At 37.5% G+C, this 21,500-nt stretch overlaps 1 protein-coding gene across 1 annotated transcript in view; it reads right to left on the bottom strand.

Annotated features, from left to right (window-relative positions):
• Window positions 1–10,672: 10,672 nt before the first annotated feature.
• KCNB2 (potassium voltage-gated channel subfamily B member 2) overlaps window positions 10,673–21,500 on the bottom strand; it is a 188,517-nt gene continuing 177,689 nt past the window's right edge. Inside the window, exon 3 of the mRNA XM_071420985.1 lies at window positions 10,673–21,023. Within this exon, the coding sequence (XP_071277086.1) occupies window positions 18,861–21,023 (2,163 nt within the window). The 3' untranslated portion in view covers window positions 10,673–18,860. The remainder of the gene's footprint in view (window positions 21,024–21,500) is intronic.

Genomic DNA, 21,500 nt, shown 5'->3' with positions numbered 1-21,500 from the left:
AAAACTGCGTTAGTGAAGGTGAATTTTTTGTCTTGGAGCCCTTTGTGTCACATGCTATTATACATGTGTGTATTTCTGTGGGTGCACTGTGAACATCATGCTTATTTGGCATTACTCTGTACAGCTTGGTTGCCTGTCTCTCAAGGCTTTCATTTCAGTCTGGAAAACATTTATCCATATTGCAAAACCTTTGTTGTATGTAGCATAATTTTTGGCAGTTTCAGCAGGAAAAGGCTTGAAGGCAATGGGTCCACCCACTCAGGGCTCTCAAACCATTTAACCTCAGTCTGTCAATAGTCTTCTCCAGAAGCCTTTCAGGGGTGGGAGGTTGTGAAAGGAGGGTGCATTTCTCAGTGTGTCGCTTCCTCTTTCCCCTCTTGCAGACAGGCACATGTGGTAATGCTTGTATAGTAGTCATTCCATTCTTGAAAAGAAGTTAAGTATAAAGCATAACAAGAACTTGAGATTTTTCTAGTCTCACCACATTTTATTTTTAGCTAGCATGGCCCAAGCATCTTTAATTTGACAAATGGGGAGTTTTCTGCCTATGATAGTTTGCTAATGAGTCAAATTCTCTAATCTTTGCCTCTAAGAGAGGATTTCTGAGTTGTCAGAACTAGGCAGAAATCTTCCACAGGAACCCATGGTCCCAGTTGGGCATTCCCAGTATTCAGTTCATTAAGATAGGTTGGATATTCAATCTTCAGCTTCAAGGCCCTTAAATTCATTTGTCTTTCAGATGCTTGTGCCTGAGAATAGATAAAATTTGTTATGCCTCTCAGTCTGCCTTAAAAAATTGAGCAAGCCAGCAAGCCTGTTCTCTTTGGCCCTAGTCATCTCAATCTCTTCTTCCACAGATGATGAAGAGTTAGAATAGACTGTGTTCTGATTGTGCAGGCCAGTCCTGAAAAATGCACCCACCCTTCTCTCATAATGATGTGGTTTGGTGTGAATAGGGACCTGTTTATGTTATTTCAGTGCTTTTGAGCTTTTGTGACTGGACTTGATTTTTTTGTTTGTTTTCTACTTCTACCTTAACAAAAAAATACCTCCTCTTCAGAGTACCTCCATGAGTTGATCAGGAGAAACCTTTGCTGTATATGAAAAAAGGTTTTAACAAGTACTTAATCAGAGTGCAGAAAAGAACAGTTCCAGCTTCTAGTTGTGGCTCTTTGGGAACTGCTTCTTTTCTCATTTTTGAAACCATCATTGAGAGAGATCCATAGTCCCATAATACAGATTCCTCCAGTCTCTCTAGCCTACTCTGTATTTTGGGTGTCTAAGGATTTGTTTGATGCTAACCAGTCTAGAAAGATGTTAGCACATGTATTGGCTAAACATTACTAATAATTGTAATTATCAGCAGACTCTTGATTCTTTTGATGAAGAAGCAAACAGGGTTCTCTTGCTTTCATTCACACTGTGACTCCTAATTTGTCTTTTTTTTCTTGTTAGGCAATGAAGAAAGAAATTGCAATGTTAAGTTATCTGTGATACTTGACTTCAGTATATTCTAATGTCGATGTACATCTCCCAAATGGAAAAAATATGTTTAATGTCTCAGTAATTGCAGCAACTAAGAACAGAAGAATAGAAGAAAGAAATATCTTTTACCATATGAAGGAAACCAGACATAACCTCCACTCTGACTATGGATCATCACCTTGCACACTGGGTGAAAGCCCCTTTCAAGACAACAATGTTTACTTTCCATGGAAACATCATGAAATTCTTCTAGAGGGTCCTGATTCTGACTCCTGATATTGTCACAAAGCTTCCAAATATTTTTGTCACTGTAAGATGCAGGAACTGATTTTATTTTTCCTTTAACTTCTTCGTCTAATTTCTGATGAAGAGAAGTGAGCTGGGATGTTCTGGGTTCTGCACCTTGTACGCAGCAACCTTGGTTGTGTGTACAGACTGGAGAATGAGATGCTGGAAAGCAGTGCCACAAAAAGGACCTGGGTCCTGGTTGATGGTTGAATCTGAATCAGCAGTGCCCTAGCAGTCAGGAGGGCCAAGCATGTGCTGGGGTGCATCAGGCACAGCATGGTCAGCCAGGCAAGGGAGGGGATTGTCCCGCTCTGCACTGGAGCAGCCTCACCTTGAGTTGTGTGTGCAGTGTTGGGCTCCTCAATATCAAAAGGACATTAAATTATTACAGAGTGTCCAAAGAAGGGCAACCAAAATTGTGAAGGGCCTTGAAGGACAGCTGTGTGAGGAGCAGCTGAGGTCACTTGGTCTGTTCTGGAGCCTGGAGGAGCCTGAGGGGAGACCTCACTTCAGTCTACAATGCCCTCATGAGGGGAAGAGGAGGGGCAGGCACTGAACTTTCCTCTATGGTGACCAATGACAATACCCAAGGGAATGGTCTGAGGCTGTGTCAGAGGAGGTTTACATTGGATATTAGAGAAAATTCTCCACCCAAAGGGTGGTTGGGAACTGGAATGGGCTCCCCATGGAAGTGGTCACAGCACCAAGCCTGATAAAGTTCAAGAAGAGTTTGGACAATGCTCTCACACATGTGGTGGAGTTCTTGGGGCTGGCTTGTCCAGGGCCGGGAGTTGGACCTGATGATCCTTGTGAGTCCCTTCCAAGTCAGAATATTCTGTGATTCTGTGGGAATCAGTACTGAGATCAGCTCCCAGCTATGGCAGAGGCTGGCAGAGGATGCCATTCCTGCTTGTGACTCTGGCTACCCTGTCACCTCACAGGGGTGAGGGGAGCACTCACTTGCCCCATCCTTGTCCCCCAGCGGCCCTTACCAATAGCAGTGGTGTAGCCATGGGCAGGTTGGACCACACTGCTGCCTTGCAGGTGGCCAGCACAGGGATGTTGGAAGTAGATGATCTTTAAGGTCCTTTTCAGCCCAAACCATTCCACAGAATGTGTGGCCAACTGAATATATGTATGTGTGTGAATATATATGTATAGATATGGTATATACATGTGCTCCCTGCATGTGCCTACGGAGAATAAAGCTTTTGCATGCTTATCAAGTGAGTATTAACTATTAACATAGCCTAAACTCATTTTTTTTCAGTTCTCTTCTGGCCTTTAGAAGGAAATAGAGAAGGAGAAATGAAGGATATGAGTATAGCCCATGGGTAGTCTGAACTTGACTTTAAATAGGCCTGACAGAACTCTGTGCTGGAATGCAGAGCTTCTTCAGCAGGCATAAAGACTATAAAGTTTTTAGTCTTCAACAGTGTTAGATTAAGTAATTTTTTTATGTATATCTTGGAAAATATGGTGAGATCCAATATAATTTCTTACTACTGTTTACATCACTTATCACTAGTTTGCACTGTTGCTGCAAATGTGTTTTGGAATATGTTCTAGCATCTCAGGAGTTTCAGTCCTCCCCAAACATTCTCCATTGTTTGTTTTTTTTTCTCCCACAAACAGTAGAAATTGCAGTAGTTTCATTTCCTTGTTCTGAAGGCTTGCTTTGCTTTTACATATCTGCATGAACTGGTCTTCTATGATTTCCATATTGCCTCAAGTAGAACTAAGAACCCTATTAAAAAGTATTTATCAGAGAAGTTATGAAGGTGGAAAAAAGAAGTAATCCATTGAAAACTCCAAGATTCCTTATCAAAGTTTTTGCATTGTTAGTCCTTTTTAGCCCTTTAGCTGTCTTTTCTGCCTAAAAGGCACACTTTCAAAGCTGCTGAGCTTTTTCAGGTGTGTTGAATTACAGTCTTTTGCTGCATGACAGAGCTACTTCTTGGCTCACAAACTGTAATTCCTCCTAAGTATGACAGCAAAACAGTTTTGTTTTTTTTAAATCTTGCTAGCAGTGCTGAACCATCACACAAGTTGAACCAGTAGACTTTAGATTGAGATATATTAAAATTCTCACAACCATGAAACATACATTTAGTTATAATAGAGGTTATATTGTATTATATGCAGTTATTTTGGAACCAAGGGGAAGGAAATTGTTGAATACTCTTGATATATGTGTATATTTTAGCATCAGCTAAAATGATGCTCTGCTGTAATTACCTTTTCATATTAGTCAATGGCAATAGTTATGAGATATAGAATGATGGAAAAATTGAAATAACAGAGCTCAAAGGTTCTTTTAAAATAACATTACTGAAATTATTCATCATATGTATAAATACAGGACAGACCAGACTTCTGGTAGAATACTGAGTAAAATAACAGATTTTGGAAAATCACATCTGCCTAGAAACTACTGGCAGTAAATTTCCATTTGGTGAAGGCTTTTATTTACAAGTAAGCCAAGGTTATGCAAGGATAATACCATGTAGACATTTCACAGATTTATGGGTGTTTTCCTGAGCCAATAATACAGAAGCAATTAGATGCAGTAAACTTATGAGAAGGCAAAAAGACATGGGTGAGGCTGCTCTGCAATAGAAAATAGTTGTAGTTCTGAAACCATGTTCTGTCTTAGTCCTCTGGGCATGCATCTGCTGTGGTTTCAAACTGTTTGGACTTTACAAAAGTGGCAAGGCTGAATCAATGACTCCCCTGTCACATTCACAGGCCATGTGAGTGCTGGGGAATTCCCATGGTGACATCTAAACACAGCATTTCTGTATTTCAACAGCCTCCTTGGGAGATCTGGAGGTCTCTACCTAAGCATATGGCCCCTTTGTGGATATTGTTTCTTCCAAGGGGACAGATTTCCTTATGGAACTTTGATCAGTGGGAAGGGAAGAATTTTCTGATTAATTGAATAGAGAAAGAAAAAGAGAAAATGAGTCTAATTTCCTGGGACCTGATTAAGAGCAGGGTATTATCCAACATATATGTTCCCATTTTGCTCTTTCTAACTTAGATTTCTTGATTCAGTATTAAAGATTTCAACTGCCTTCTTGTAAATAAATCCATTTTATGGAATAAAATGAAAGTGCAATTTAAAAATAAATGAAAGGCTAAATTTCTCCTGTTGAGAGTACTATTGGCACTTGTAGGATATTTGTATGACTTCTGAAGCTTAAACTATAGATCTTTTTGTATGCTTTAAATACTAGACATTTTAATGGCTCATTAGGCTAATATATGTATGAAAGAATAAAGGCTGCATTATTCTCAGTTAATGTAATGCAGTTTTAGAGACAAATGTATTACAGTATTCAATATTATGAACTCAGCAGGGCGTCCTCCCTTTTGCTGAGATTAATTCATACGTGGAAAAGGAACTGATGGGTGTTTTATTCTGTCCCAGCTGAAGAACTACATGAGACTTGAGTTAAAGACAATGTAGTTGCTACAATATCACCAGCCATGTTCATTGGCACATTCACCTCACTGAATGTAAAACCATTGTGTTGCCCTAGTGTCTGGGACTCCCCCTAGAAAGAGGAAAGGTTAAATTGGAATGCTGTGTAGCACTGGCTGTGGTCCACCTTGCTTGCTATCAGAAGCAAATATTTCTCATATTTTTTCTTTACTCGATATCTCTTGTTTTAACCAGGGACATGCTCTAACAGCCCTTATGCAAAACTCCTGATGAAATTACATGGAATTCTCCTTGGCTAAGGTCATAGAATGCTTGGATTGGAAGGGACCTGAAGGGACCTTAAAGAACATCTAGTTGTAACCCCCTGTTGTGTGTAGCTGCACCATCAACTAGGCCAGGTTGCTGAAGACCCCATCCACCTTGGTCTTGAACAATTCCAGGGATGAGAAGTGCACAGCTTCTCTGGGCAACCTGTTCCAGTGCCTCACGACACTCAAAGAATTTCTTCCTAATGTCTAATCCAAAGCTGCCCTCCTTTAGGTTACCACTGTTCCCTGTTGTCCTGTCACTATATGCCCTTGGGAAAAGTCCCTCTCCAGGTCTCTGCTAGACACCTTTAGGTACTTGGTGTCTTCTATAAGGTCCTTTGAGCCTTCTCCTCTCCAGGCTGAAATACCCCCACTATCCCAGCCTTTCTTCATAGGAGACGTGCTCCAGCCCTCTGATCAATCAATGCATTTAAGTAAATTGTACAAATCCATAGTGTTTACATGCTTTAATCAATTTAAATTATGTTTACAGATTATCTTTTATGTAAATGAAGATCTTCTCATAAAAACACATGGAAAGAGTCCCTAAGTTACTGGCCAAATACTGGCATCTCTGGTATACTGAGTAATGACTGACGTTTGGCACCATTTTCTGTGGAGTTATACCTGAGATACTGAATTGCAGCTTAGGCAACTGTATTTCTATTAAATGATCATTAGGGACCTCTCAGAAACTTTGCTTGTTTAGAAGTAATAATTTATTTATGTGTTTGTTCATTTTGCTAAATATGCCAGACAGTAGGAGCTAACTTTGCAACTGTTCCCACTGTGAAAATAAGGTCTTGGAAACATGATTCTCTGGCTCTACTGATTAGCTGAGCATTGAATGTGTTTAGCAACCTGGAAGAAAGAGGATGAACTTGGAACAGTGTTAAATACTGAAATGTTAAATGTGAAAATATTAAAGAGAGACACACTTTATTGTATGTCTATAGAAGTGTCAGAGAGGATCAATTGTAATGAATACCAGAAATTCTGAGATTCATTTGAATGGGTGAAACTAAATCTGGTGCTCTTTTCAACCCACGCTTCCACATAAAGAGGAAATAATTTACTGTTTAAAAATGGGAGGTTGGTAGATTTCATTAGATTTCTAATGCTGTGTAAATAGCTATCGTGACAGACAATACCTCTGAACACATGCAAAGTAACAGCAACAGCAAAGTAGTTTGCCTTGATCACTTATCACAATGAATGTCAAATTAATTTGCAACATCAGTACTCTCCTGGAATTACAATTTTATTCATTCTGAGCTCTGGATACATTGCTGACAGTCCCTGAGTTTTAATTCTGCAGAAGTCATGACTAGAAATTCCAAGGAAACAAAATATGCTGGTTATACAGAAATCAATTTCATTGTTAACTGGGAAGAAACACTGAAGTCAAACTGTACTCACAGAAAGCAGAGGTAGTGGAATATTTATGCAGTGGTGCCTGTTTAAATCTGTTTCTTCCTTATTCATTTTATGTGGGTGAGAATGAGATTCAGACATGAAAAACAGTAGCTACTCTTTCTGTTATATTTTTAACACTATAAAATTGATTTTCTTTCTGTGTATACTAAGGTCTTAATTTCTTTTGATTACTGAGAATCCTATTTTGTCCTCCTCAAGAAATGTGAGTAGCTCTTGACTTAGTTTTGTAATATTTAATAGAAAAGTTGGAGCTTTTCTCCCATCTTGCAAGGTAAACATGTGAAACCTGCTTGAAGTTATTAAGCAGGACTTGCTTATGTGCTTCTGATGAAAAGGGTGGTCAGGCAAGCAGGTGTGGCTGATAATAAACCAGTGGTTGTATTGTTGCTGCTAAAAGACACTTCTTCTTTTGGAGATGTAACTGTTCATCCTAGAACATGAAATTTTGGAGATGCTTAGTGTTCATACTAGAATGAAATTATTCCAGTCTATTTATGTTTCAATTTACTGCCAGGTATATAAGCCTTGTAACAATCCCAGTGATGTGCAGGTTAACACTTCCATTCTTCTGTGTGAATAGAAAATGTTGTCCTGGATATGTGAGTTATTTTGTTTTCAGTATAAATTAGAGTTGTGAGAACTATGAGATCTTTCTGCTGTGGCTTGGTGTACTTGATAAGAAATGTCTAGATTGTGGCTATATCGTAGCACAAATGCAAAGTATTGTAGGGTTTTGGTTTGCAGACTATGGTGCTAAGACAGTGCCACATTCCATATGTGCTCTGTGCATGTGTGGGTGTTTTATGTGTGTGTGTGAGTATATATATCTATATATGTACATGTGAAAGTGCTCAAGTGGTCAGCAGACTTGCCACTGGAAGATGAGTCACAGGTATGTTTCTGTTACCATCCTGCTAAAGGATTGAAAAACTGAAAATTTAGTTCCTTTCTAAGAATAGTACAATTATGCCAGCCTCTGTATATATTAAAATGAAATTATTAAATCAAAACCAGTAAGAGATTAAGAGGGGAAAAGTGGTAAATAAAGGCAGTTTTTTGAGTGGCTGAGGAAATAAGTTCTACTTTATGGATCGGTGTTTTTGGTCATTAAATGCCTCAGTGTTTAATAGAAATACTTCCAGCAGTTGGAGCATTCATGGTGGCTCTTTTAACTGTGGATTGTCCAGAGTCTAACTGGACTAAAGTTCACTTTAAGCTCTTTTCCATAAGGAATGCACTAAATTGCAAAAATATCTGAAGAAGCTTTTTTAGCTTTCATAGCATGGATATGAATAATGTACTGATACTTGACAGCTGACAGCTCGCCTCTTGCTGTCTAGTAGAAACAAACTGTTGTGGGAAGATATTTTGAAGAATAATGGCAAATTGCCATTTGAAAACTGCAACATAAGAGAAGAAATAATAAAAGAAAGATTTCTTTTGCAAAGGAAAGCAATAGTTTCATTACTAGTTTCAATACCATTGAATGACAACAGAACTCAACCTGAATGTTTTGCAGTAGGAATACCTAAATTTTAATTTAGCAGTGATTCACAATAAATTGTCACTGTGCTGATTTCCAGTGCGGGAAAGATAATAATCTGTAGAATGCATGAGAATGAATGGTGAGAAATAACAAATCAAACTTATTTATAATAACATAAAAGTGCTATTGAATGGCACCATTCCTTCTGGTGCCATATGCATGATATGTCTTTATTTTCTGCAAATAAATAAGATTTTATGGTTATCATAGTTCAACATTATTAAATACTTTTTAGGACTAAAAATGCTTTTGTAGCAGCCTTGAGTAAACTCATATTCCCTCTGGGCTTCCTGATGTTAGCTAACAAAACTGCAGATAGTTTTTCCTCATCATCTGATTAATAGTGTCTATTTTTCACTCAATGAAAATTTGCATTCAGAGAGTCAGCAGAAACATGGTTTAAGCCTTTTCAGTAAATTAAGGTTTAACATGATAACCTAAATATTTAGGTTGCTTACTTTCCTAATATTTATATCTAGAAATGCTAGGGATTTTTTTTCCCCATGAATAGATTATGGTGGGATACTTTCTGTGCTAACCTAATGCTATCTCAGTATTTTGTCAGTATTATCTCTACTGACCTGCTCTATTCCTGGTCTGCTAAGAATACATCCTTCTTTAGGACCTAATCCCAACCACATATCACACTTGCAGGTTATCATAAAATAGTTTTCCTGCTTTCTAGCTGGATTTGTGTCCAGCCATAGGTAAAATTGCACCAATAAAATAGTGGAGATTTTCTATATTTTATTTTCTCACTAGCATCGAGTCAGTTCCTTTCTTAGGCTGCATTGGGTCTGGGATGAGATGCTGGGGTTCTTGACATTTTTTTTTGAAATGTGCTCCACAAGAAAAAATAGATGGAGAGGAGAAGATGGGAAAAGATGAAATGTTTAGAACAGAAATATTTTCTAAGCTCATGGTATGATGGAAGAGATGTTGAGCTAGGAACTACATTGGTGTATCTTGGTGCCTTGAATCTGCTTTTTAGAAAATGCTCCCACTTTTTTTCTTCTATGTGATTTAGTCTCCTTTCTGCACAACCAAAATCTGAAGAGGCCCAGGTCTTGGTGCAGGATGGAACCATGTGGCAGCTGGAATGTTCATGTAGAACTGCAGTTTTGCAAAAACTCCTGGGTACCATGATCAGGTGTGTGGGCTGCTTGGTTATTGAATAATATATAACCCCTCAAATCCTTTCCTTAAAATGCAATTACTCACATGAATCCCAAGAAGAAGAGATTTGGACAAGCAATAAGAAAGGTGTGGGTTTTTTTTTAAATGAAAAAGGAAGTTGGGAATGTGTTCCAGGTAGAATAGAAAGATGGAACAAATTTAGATTTATGTACAGTGCTGCACATTCATAGAGGGAACCCTTAGATTAAAAGCTGAGAGGGTAGAGGTTCTGCAGTACAGTGAATGGTGTATTAAGAGATGTATAGCACAGTGAGGCTGTGAAAATAAAGTGTCTCTATGCTCTCATCAAAGGGATGGATTTGGACTTCCATTTTTGCTTCATTGCAGTGCTGTTCAGATGTTGTCATAAAAAAATAGCTTTCTAATTTGAAGGTGAGGGCATTATATTCCTACTTTTCTGAATGGTAGAGTTGCTCTCTTATAGGTGGATTTGCAGCAAAACTTTGCCTGTAAAAAAAATCTGTTATTTTCATGAGTCTTCTTAAAGAAGTAAAATAATTTCCACTATAATCTAATTTTTCTCTTACAGTTTTAAGGTGGATAAGAGATTGGTTTATCCACTATGCCTGAATATTAGGCTGAGGTACCTAGGTTTGACTAGCCAAAAAAAAGGGTGCCAAATCTTTCCATGCTTCTGCTTTCCATCCTGCAGACAATACTGTTTACTCACCCTTGTAAAGTCATTTGAGGCTTTGTATCCAAGACAGTGTGAGTATAATTCTGAACAGAGAGGGAAGAAAAAGGCTTAGAATCACTACATTTCATTTTTTTATAAAAAAGCATGGATTGTGACTTTATTTGCATAGCCAAGTGATTTATTTCTGTACACATTGTCTGTCAGAGATTCCTGTATAATTTTGTTGAGTAATGACACCTAAGACACTATGGATAATTGTTTTGGTATATATGCAATGTTCAATGTAAAGCGGTTTCATGAAGAGAACTGAAATGAGACACAGATGATTCATTTACACATTTATTTACTATCCTGCTTATTCTATCAGACTGAAATGGAGAACAATGCATTTATTTTAAAGACATTTGACATAAATTAAACAGATATTTTGATGTTGAACAATTGTACAGACTACAACATGCATATTAATATGTAGATTGGTGCAGAAATACTTAGTTGATCAGCAAAATCTAGTATGACAAAAAATAATAATCACATTTCCTTTTTTATGAAGTTAAAATGCAGCTGATATGGAAACATTGATACGAATACCACTAAATGTGAGAAGTTATTAGTCTAATGAAATCAAATGGTTAGTTGAAAAAAATAAAGCTATTGTCAAAGTTTTATCTACAGAAAGAAACTAAATCAAAATGTTTCTAACAAATACAATAATAATGAAAAAAGCATGTTTGATGCAATTACCATTGCAAAATGCCCTATTATTCCCCTGCCCCACCCCCAAATACAAACAATGCATGAAGCAAAAGCAGCATATTCTCCCACAAAATGTCTGGGGCATTTTGTAAAGGCAGATGAATGAGATTAGACAAGACTCATCACATATGCTTTTATCTCCTAGTGACAGTACTTTTAAAGAAAGAAATGTTATTAATAGAGCAATGCATGATGAAATGTTGCTAAATCTGTAAAACTGAACAATAGTGAAGACACTGCTATTGCCCCAAGAGAACTTGAAAAAGTACTGTTGTGCTTTTTTTGTTTGCAGCATTCAGAGCATTCACAGAGGAATACAAAGTAAAGTTCATTAAACTCCATAAAACTAATAATAGTCATGCTACTGTATCTATGAAACTAACACAGTAATAACATATAAACATGAATTAGTACATATTTAATTTGATATTTACAGTGATCTTAAAGCAATAGGCTATGTATTCAATGCTCAGCTTCTTTGTACACTAATCCCTCCATGTTTCAGCTTATCAGCATGGCTCCTTTGATTTTTGAAAGAGTTGTACAGTTAAAACTCTGCAGAACTCTGATAATTTAGACATATAAATCCAGAACTCTGCATCCTAGCAGAAGTACCCATGATTGTCCCCAGTAGCAGTTTTTTTAAATTTCTTTTTTAATGTATTTAGTAATGTGTTAGAAATTGTTTCTTTTGCCTAACACTATAATATATTGCTCCATCCTTCAGTTTTATACAGGCAGAATTCCCACTGGCGTTCTGCTTAAGGACTTCAAGAACAGGCATAAATTTTTTGTACTCTGAACCTTCACAGAGAGATGCTATCTGCGCAAAACATAGAGCAAAAATATCACTACAAGACTTATGTCCTCCACCTTGAAAGGGTTAAAAGAAGTAAGATAAGGAATAGGCTTTTTGTTCCTTGCATTACTGTACAAGGTATGTCCCAGACATCAGAGCAGCAAAGCACACAACCAAAACCCTACAAGTTCCTCAATTTAAATAAATTTCAGCTGGTGATCCAAACAGGAAGATATCTAGATAATGGCAAATCAGCACAAAATACTCAAGCTGGGCTTCTGATCCTCCATCAATGCACAGCAATTTGCTTTTATTCATACCAGTATAAAGTCAGGGTTACTGGTTAAGTAAGGGTTAAGTGAAATAAAGATACCTGCAATAAGTTTACTCATTCCACTGACTTAGGAGTAAGTCTAGTGCTGTCTGTACTGTCTTCATTAAATGTAACACCAACTTAAGAGTAAATTCACTGTAGAAATATGCAGTATATAGAGTTTGGTCCAAACTACAAAACACAACTTTCCAAAGTTTATCAAGAATTTATTGCTTAAATGATTTTATGAGGGTTAACTTGGGGAATGCAATGGGAACAATTTAATCTTTGGCTACATATTGCTTTTTATGCAATACCACTGATGAAAATGGCAAAATTCACTTGAATAAGTGATTTATCAAAGAGCTACATGGGCTGAAGACAGTAGCCATGCTAGAGATCTATGTCTACATTAGCAAGTCATCCAATAGCAGGAGATTTGTTGAGGACAACAGTTTGTGCTGACAGTTTACAGTTGGGGTACAATTTTTGGACTCGCTCTCATCTGGTATCAGGGCCTGAATGCTTTATCTTGCCTGCAGCATAGCTGTGCCCTCATGGAAGACGTTTTCTGGTTCAACTTCACCTAAAAGTAGTCCAGTTTCCATGGTGCAGGATTGCTTGGTTATTTGAACCAAAGCATGAGAAGTGGGGGTAGCTGAGAGATCCATGTCAAGAGATCTCTCCTGATTTTCTCTAAGATGCCAGTGTAAACTTAACCATAGACTTCCAGATTTAGAAGTGTACATTATTCCTGCTAATGCTAAATATGTATTTAAATATTTATTTGAGTTAAAGAATTACCCTAATGAAATTAATTACAGACTGCTGTTAGATTATTGGTTTATGTTAATCACAGGACTACAGCCGATGTCTAAGGTAATGACTGGTCACCATTCTGTTTAGTTGATAGGTATAACTAGGAAAATCATCTTTTTTTGATTAAATGTTAGCTAATACCATGCTTTTTTAGTTACTTTTAAGTAAAAAGAGCAGTAATATTTGTGTGCTACTTCCTTGTTTCACAGGTATTCATCAGGATCTGCGTTAGGTGTTATAAAAGAAAACTAAATATCAATCAATAATAATATAGGATTAGAAAGTATCACTGCTGTTTTGGAAGAAATCTCCATATTACTAAAGGGTAATGGCTCCTAAATATCATAACTCAGCATTTAAAAAATACTGTTTAAACTTGGAACAAAATAAATACAAAGACAAGTACATTACCCCACCTGCAGATGTCCCATGGTGTCCCATATTATCACTGAACAAGAAACCATCACACAATGCAAACAAAATTTTTTCTTTCATTTTTGCCTGCCAGTTACCTAACCTTCCTTTGTTAAGGAAACTGACAGAGGACCTGCAAAGGGTTTGGCTCCCAGAACACCTGATCTGTTTTAGAAAGCATTTCAGCTGGAGTTAAAGCTGAGCACCACTAATAAAACCAGGTTAGACAAAAGACAAATATTCACACCTAGACCAATGGCTCTCTTCATAGCATTTACCAATCAACTGCTTTTAAGAATGTTCTTGCAAGAACACTGAAAGCTCCTGTGTGAAGGATGGGTACACTGTGGGGACACTGGAGAATTCAGAGCACTTTGCAACTAGAAAACAGGGAGAAGTGACACCCAGTTCTTGTACCTTGGTTAAAATGCAGCATCTGGCCATTTGCACCACACTACCAAAACACTTTCCTGACAAACAAGACACTCCTGTCATCTTGTTGGGTGGGCTGCCTTCTGACCACTCCCAAGAAGAAGAGAAGATTGATATTGGGGAGGAAATGGGAAGAGATCCAAAGATCAATAAAGATACCAACATGTGATATCTTATTTTTCAGGAAAGTCTTCTGAAAAATTATTAAAGATCAGATATTCATGTGGCAGGCGAGTGGGTAATGGCATCACTGAACCTGTTGGTTCTAGGTTAAAATTACGATGGAGGAGTGGAATTAAATCTCTTGCTACTGGCATTTTTACCTCATTCAGTGTGAACAAGGATTCTTTTACATGTGTTTTATTACATCTCTTTTTATATAGTACACTAAAACATGCCTTGTTTACTTACAGTTTTCTGACCTTCTTTCCCCCTTTGTTGTGTTTGTATTTCTTGCTTGATCTGTGCTGGCTACTTAGAAAAAAAAAGGCATATTTGTTGCATTATTTTGCTTCTAATATATATTTTTATGATCAAAATATGTACTTTCTGTCTAAGTTATTAAAAAATATTTGAATCAAAAAGCCAGTTAGTTAAACCCTGGACATATTTGGCAGTCTGACTATCTGCAATAGACAGTCAAGAAGACAACTGTCGTTTTTACTGGACTGTGGTTTAAAGATAAGGTTGAAGCAGTTAATGAATAAATTGAAGGTAAACCTTGAAGGAAACAGAAGCTCAGTCAACATGAAGGGGAAGAGGAATACTTTTAAAAGAACTCATTGTTTTTCAAGGAATACAAATACATTGCCCAGTATTACCTGTTAGGAAATTACTCATGGAAGCCAATTGTCATTTAGATTTATGAGTGTTATAGGCAAAAATGCAATTGTCTGTACACATTTTGGATTACATAATAGTGTGCTCAAAGGCTCTTCATGTTCATTGCTCTAGTGTTAGATCAGATATCACCTCTCTAGCATCACTAATGTTTGAATTTTGAGACCAATTGTGAAGTGAGGACACAGTGCATTAGATTGCTGCATTAGCACAGAGGCTTCTATCGTCTATACAATGTAGCATTAAAAGGCCTTTTGTGTTTTCTTTAAAAAAGTGTATTTTATATAAATTCGGTAGTGCAAAAACTTCCTACACCTTGTTACATTCTTTACATGACATATTTCCCCTGTAAACAGCTTTCCTGTAGGAACTTCCTTTGCAGTTTGTGCGATACATTATTCCCCCCTACCCTCTACGCCCCACCCAGATTTGGATTTATGTGATTATTACTCAAAAACTCTTCTAATTACTCTGTGAACATTTTTAAATATGTGCATTTCATTTCATCATTGAAAAGGAATTAAAACTTTGATTCACGATTCTGCAGTTAGTAAAAAATATAAAAAATAGATCAATTGCAAAGCTATCTCCCTGAACATTCTTCATTTTCCAGTGATGCAAGGAGTCAGACCCCTTTCAGATACACAAAGGAGTCACTTCTTCCTAAGACTCCTTAAGCTGTTTTGAAATTGCACAGCTGCCATAAGAGACTGACTCCAGAACTCAGACACATTCTCCCCTTACTGTGGTGAATGGGTAATAAGTCTGAAATGGCTTCAAAGTTTTAGAAAACCAGAAAAATACACTTGTGTAGTTTTGCATAATTTGCTGCATATCAACCCATGATGAATGAAACGGTCCCGGCCTGCACTTCTTACACCTGCTGTACTGGATAGAAAGCTAGGTCCAGTCTGCAACTGCTCAAAAAGATGTTTTAATCAGGAATTATATAAGTTTGGTATTCAGAGGTGGATCCTGTATATGCAGTCAAGACTGGAAAAACCACATTTCTAAACCTGTGCTTCTGGAAATAGTTTTCAGCATAGACAAAAGTAGATAACAAAATTATACCAAAAGCACTTCTAAAGCTTAATCATTTTGCTTCCAGTATTTAAAAAAAATAAAGCATCTGTTAATAAAGTGAATTATATTTCTTTCAAAATAAATGTGCTTCTCTGAAAACATTTAAAATACAGCAGCAAATAAGGGCCTGGTCTTTCATCTGATTTATATAATTAAAGCTCCTGTTGATTTTCATCAAGAGGGAGAGACTATTGTTTTTGTCATTTAGATTTCAGTCAGTCCCTTTTTCCACCAGACTCCCATTGGCTTCAGGGGAAAATCATTTGCACAAGAATCGAGGCCTTGACTTTACTCCTTTTAAATTTGTAGTGATTGTAATGGGCCGGAATCAGGTTTGCATGAACTTTAGCTCAGGAGAGCTCTAGGAATGAAATCTCTGTTCTTGCAGTAGGTTCCCTATGGCTGGACTCCTCCCTTTCCATCAAGTGTCATAGGTCTAAGGGGCTTTTCCAAAGTGTAAGGGTCACCTGGGAGAAAAAGCACACACAAGGAACATGACAGACCTCAGTCTTGCCAGAACAACAACATTGTCTTGAATGGGAAATTTCTGTGGATCCAGAGCATGGGACCAGGTTCCATTTGGTCTTAATCTGGACTTCAATAGTTCACTAGGATGAAAAGGCAGATCAAACAGGCCCATGTGATTTCATTAAACTGCACATAGAAAATACAAACCAACACTTCAGGCATATAAAAATTGACTGGCATTTAGTTTTAGTCACCAAAAATATCTAGAAACTAAAAAATAAATGTAGAAGAGTAATGACTATAAAATATTAAAAAGCTAAGTTTGGGGACAGTGAGACACAACATGATTGAAAAGTGTTACGCAGAATACAATATATATACATAAAACTGAATGCAGCAACAAGTTGAAATGAACTGCAATTAAAGACAAAAAAATATTTTGAGAATTAATGACCAGATATTGTTTGAAAAAAAAAGACATTGTATTCTCAGGTATTCAAATGACTGAAGAGATACCTCAATATTATCTTGTTACAGAAATAAGAAAACTGATGGAAATATAGAAAACTTTTTTTTAAAAAACCCATCTAAATGATTGTGCTGTGCTCATTGTTTGGCCCAGCCATCAGGATCAATATTTTTGGGCTCTTTCCTATGTGTCAGACTTGAGTGAGGTCTGTGGCATTGGCCCAGCCGTTTAAGCAAAGGGTCACATTGCAATAAAAATGGTTATTCCTTTACACTAAATGCATTAGGTGCCTGGTTGTTACATATTCAAGTGACAGAAAAAGACACAAGTAAAAATTAATCTACTAACCTATGGTAAGTAGAAGCCTGCTGTTCCAAACCATGCATTGATTGGTCTAAGTCTTCCTTACCAAAAAAAAAAAAACCCCAAAAAAACCAAACCCAAAAAAAAAACCAGAAAACCCCCCCAAAAAAACCCCAAACAAAAAAAACGGGAACGTTTTCTAGGGCATGTCTGCATAACTGCTTACATTTGCTTATGATTAGAATTCATGAACTGAATAAACTTTTTATGATTTAGGGAATTAAAGCACTCTAGAAGCTTTTAAAAAATATTTTATAGTGTAAGAAGCTATGTATTCTGGATAAAATAAAAATAGTTTTTTTGAGACAGTGGTTAGATGGGTACTTTGTAATGAAGGCTTTGGTTCAGCATCTTTCTTTTACAAAGCTGGAGAAATCAGAGAAATGAAAGATGCTTTGGCAGTTGTCAGTGGAATGACATTTTCCTTTATTTAAGTAGAGTGGAAATCCTGTACTCCCTTTCAAAACAGCTGTGGAATAATGGTAGAGGCAAAGTTGGTGAGTCAAGTGATATCTTCTGTCAGTCCAAATGATTGAACTGAAAAACACAAAAAAGCTTTGGGGTATGGAAGACCCGAGGCAAATCACATGTAGTGAAGCCTTTTCTTCTCCAGCTATATGATTTATGATAACAAAAGGCATCACTTTCCCCTACAAACTTTGTCTCTTATGTCCTTACATCTTAACAGCTTCAACAACATTGCCATTACTGAAGTATGTGCACTGCATGGAGAACAAAAGGTAAAAGATCAAAGATCATGTAAAAGCAAATAGTATTAAATCAAAGGAAAACTAAGAGTGTGGGAAATATTTTTCTTAATACCAAGGTATAGTCTATGAGGTTGAAAGCTTGGATATATCTGAATAGCCATTTGGCACTGTTTATTGCCACAGAAATAATTATGAGTTTTAAATTTTAAAATGGAACTTTTTTCCTCAGTTATGAAATGTTGGCAATTTTCTATAAAAATATCAAATGCTTCAAGTTCTGGTCATTAAATCTTTGCTTTCCCTCACAGGATCATTAATTAAACTGACAAATGCAATAAGTGAAGTTCTGCAAGTAAAAAAAACCCATCATGATTTATAGCACAGATAAACTAAAATACTGTAGTTCTTAATTAACAGATATACTCATGAGCTTTTTAACAGAAAGCAAGATACGTGAGATGCTTTAAGTAGAAGTTGCAATTTTGCAACATAAGTCTGTACAAAACCTCCAGGCAGCACGCTGTGAAGGAAGTACCTGTGTCCCAGGAAATGCTTTTTCCATAAATCCTTGTTAACAGTAGCTTTCCCCCCAACCCCACACTATTTACAAGTATATGAATTTTGCAAGCTCAAAGCACCTTGTTTCACATCCTTATGAATGCATGCATTGACATTTCATCCTTTCATGTGCAAATTCTAAAATTCATTGTAACTGAGGGAAAAAAGAAAGTTTAAAGAGTTCAAAACCTATCTACAATCATAATTGAAAGGATCAAAAATGTCAGATGTTGCAGACCACTGGCTCCTAATAAAGCTCTCTTTATTGTATTCACCATTCTTGAGTAATTTTTCCCTGTTTTTTTTCAGTTTGTTACAAAAGCAGTCTTTTTTTTTTTTTTTTTAATTAAACAGTATTTAAACTAAACAACTCTTCATGCCATGCAAAAATAACATTTTATGCACTTTTGTTGAGGCTTTCCATGTTTTAGTTCATAGGCATTACTAACTGTGTTTTAAGAAAAGATATTTTTATTGCTTCTGTAACTAGTCACATGCTAGTTTCGCGTGTTGGACAATAACCAGTTTCTCCTGGACTTGAATGAATTTCTGGAGCAAATAAATGGTTTTCCATTTTGTGACCTTCTTGGTTAGTGTCTGGCTTTACCTCACCCACAGCATGGTAAATGTCTTGAGTACAGTTGTGGCTCATGCTTTTGGGTGAAGAGCTGACCTGTGGCTCCCCTGGTAAATTGTTGCCATCACTGTGTTTATCCCCACAGCAATTTGTCTTGATATCCTGTTTTTTCTCGTGTTTCACACCGTGTAACTCCATAAACTCTTCTTCTTCTCCAGTGTCTATTTCAGTGAAGCTCCTCCTCTCTTTTGAAGGGAAAGTGAAAATTTTTTGTTTGGGAAAGAGAGGGGATGATTTTTTAGTGGGTCCCTGACAAAGTGCAGGTGCGTCAGCACCAAGTACGGGCCGTTCCCCTTGGGGGGAATTTTCTTCTAGGAGAATGGTGCTGATGTGCTGAGGGGTGGCCTGTGTGAAGTCTGCTCCTGCTGTCACTGGCAGTGGCCGTGCGGTGCTTGGCGGAGTTTGTGGAGCGCCACCTCTATTGTCTTTAAAATTAACTTTGAGGGATCTAGATTTTAATGGGTTGCTACCTTTCAGGGAGCTTTTGGGGCTTTCCATGGCAGTGTCAAAATGGAAATGACCATGTGAAACAGTTTGGGACCCACTGCCATCACTGATACCAGCTCTGTTGATTGGATTATAGTCAAAGGTGACATCAGTTGGAGAAAATCCTCTGTCTTTTGCAAATGGTATAAACTGAGAACTTCTTGCTCTTTGGTTTTCTTCAAGGTTAACAGCATCAGTTGGAAATCTCATTTGCAAGTGAGAGCCAGGAAACAGAGAGAGTGGAGACCTCTCTGTTTCTGTGAAGTCAGTTGCACAGCTGGCAAAACTGTCAATACTGGATGTGCTTCTCATGTCCATTACGATGTCCGCAGGCCCCGTTGGCAACGGATCTCTCTGACCTATAACTTCCTCCATTTCTATTTCTTCTTCATAACTGGGTGGCTTTGCTGACTGGTCTTGGTAACCAGCATTAAGATTAGGCTGAGACTGGGTTTTGGTAATTTCATTATACAGCATCTCCAGTTTTTGGGCACTGAGGTGCTGTGGGCTGGAGGATGCTGCAGCATTATTTAATTGCTCATGGGAGTCTTGTTGACTAACTTCCTGGTACTTGTTCTCATAAGATTTGTTTGAGCTTGTTTCAGACATTGTCCTTCTGGCCCATTTCCACCGGCTTGGGGACAGGTGGCTATTATCAGGTGTCTCCTTTGGGCTGAGTGATTCTCCAAGCTTTCCTGAATCTACTGCTACATCTATCATTTCCATACTGCGAGCAAAGGCATCTTTCAGGTTCATGGAGACAATACTGCCGTTTCTTTTAGCTCGCTCAAGTGCTTCTCTCCTCTTAATTGCCTTCTCCTGTCTTTTCTGCTCCTTATAAAACTCTGAGAAATTGTTCACAATAATTGGTATGGGCAGGGCTATGACCAGCACTCCAGCAATACAGCAAAGTCCTCCAACTATTTTACCTAAGAGGGTCTTAGGATAAATGTCACCATATCCTACCGTAGTCATAGTGATTGTTGCCCACCAGAATGACGCAGGAATACTTGTAAATTTTGTAGCATCCTCATCCTTTTCAGCAAAGAATACAAGACTTGAAAATATCATTATTCCCATGGCTAAAAATAATATCAACAAACCCAATTCATTGTAACTCCGCCTGAGTGTAAAGCCTAAAGACTGAAGGCCCGTTGAGTGTCTGGCGAGCTTAAGAATCCTTAGGATCCTCATAATTCGAAATATCTGAACCACACGTCTGACGTTTTGGAACTGCAGGACACTTTTATTGGACTCTGTGAGGAAAATGGTGACATAGTACGGCAAGATAGCCAGTAAGTCAATGACATTTAATGGGCCTTTGAAGAACTTCCACTTATTTGGTGAGGACAGAAAACGCAGAAGATACTCCATGGTAAACCAAGCAATGCACACAGCTTCAACGTGTGCTAGCTGAGGGTTGTCATTTGGCTGCCCAAATTCATCTATTTCTTGAAGTTCTGGCAGTGTGTTAAGAGACAAAGCAATAGTGGACAGGACGATGAACAGAATGGACACAATGGCCAAAATCTGTAAAACAAAATAAAAATGTTTTGGTTAGACTGATACAAGTGTGCTTGTCAGGGTTTGATTAAATCCTTTCAAATACATGTGTGTCAAATAAACACAGAATGGTGGAAGCTGTTTTCACTGATGTATTCATTATTTTGTTTTATTGCTTTGAATTTTGCACAGAGAAAACGTTAGACTCATCTTAGACATGGTCAAAACCTGATTGTGTTACTGCCTGCAGTAAGCCAATTCATTTCAGAAAGCAGGCCACGACTGGTCTTACCATTTTTAAATTACAATAGGAGGTGATGTTTATTACTGCAAGTCACCAACTGAAAGATATATCGTCCCTGCTAATGTGCAGAACATTTTTAATTTTCTGCATTAATTGTAATTATGTAAAACTTTACATAGTGTGGAGAATTGATTGGGGAATACCATGTGTAAGATGGTAATTTAGTACTACATAGTGCACACTTCCCTAGACAGGCATAC

This window comes from Agelaius tricolor, unplaced genomic scaffold, assembly GCF_023055355.1.
Source record: "Agelaius tricolor isolate 1412-34295 unplaced genomic scaffold, bAgeTri1.0.p SCAF_2, whole genome shotgun sequence".
NCBI lineage: Eukaryota > Metazoa > Chordata > Aves > Passeriformes > Icteridae > Agelaius > Agelaius tricolor.
This window is presented reverse-complemented; position numbering and strand designations above follow the sequence as displayed.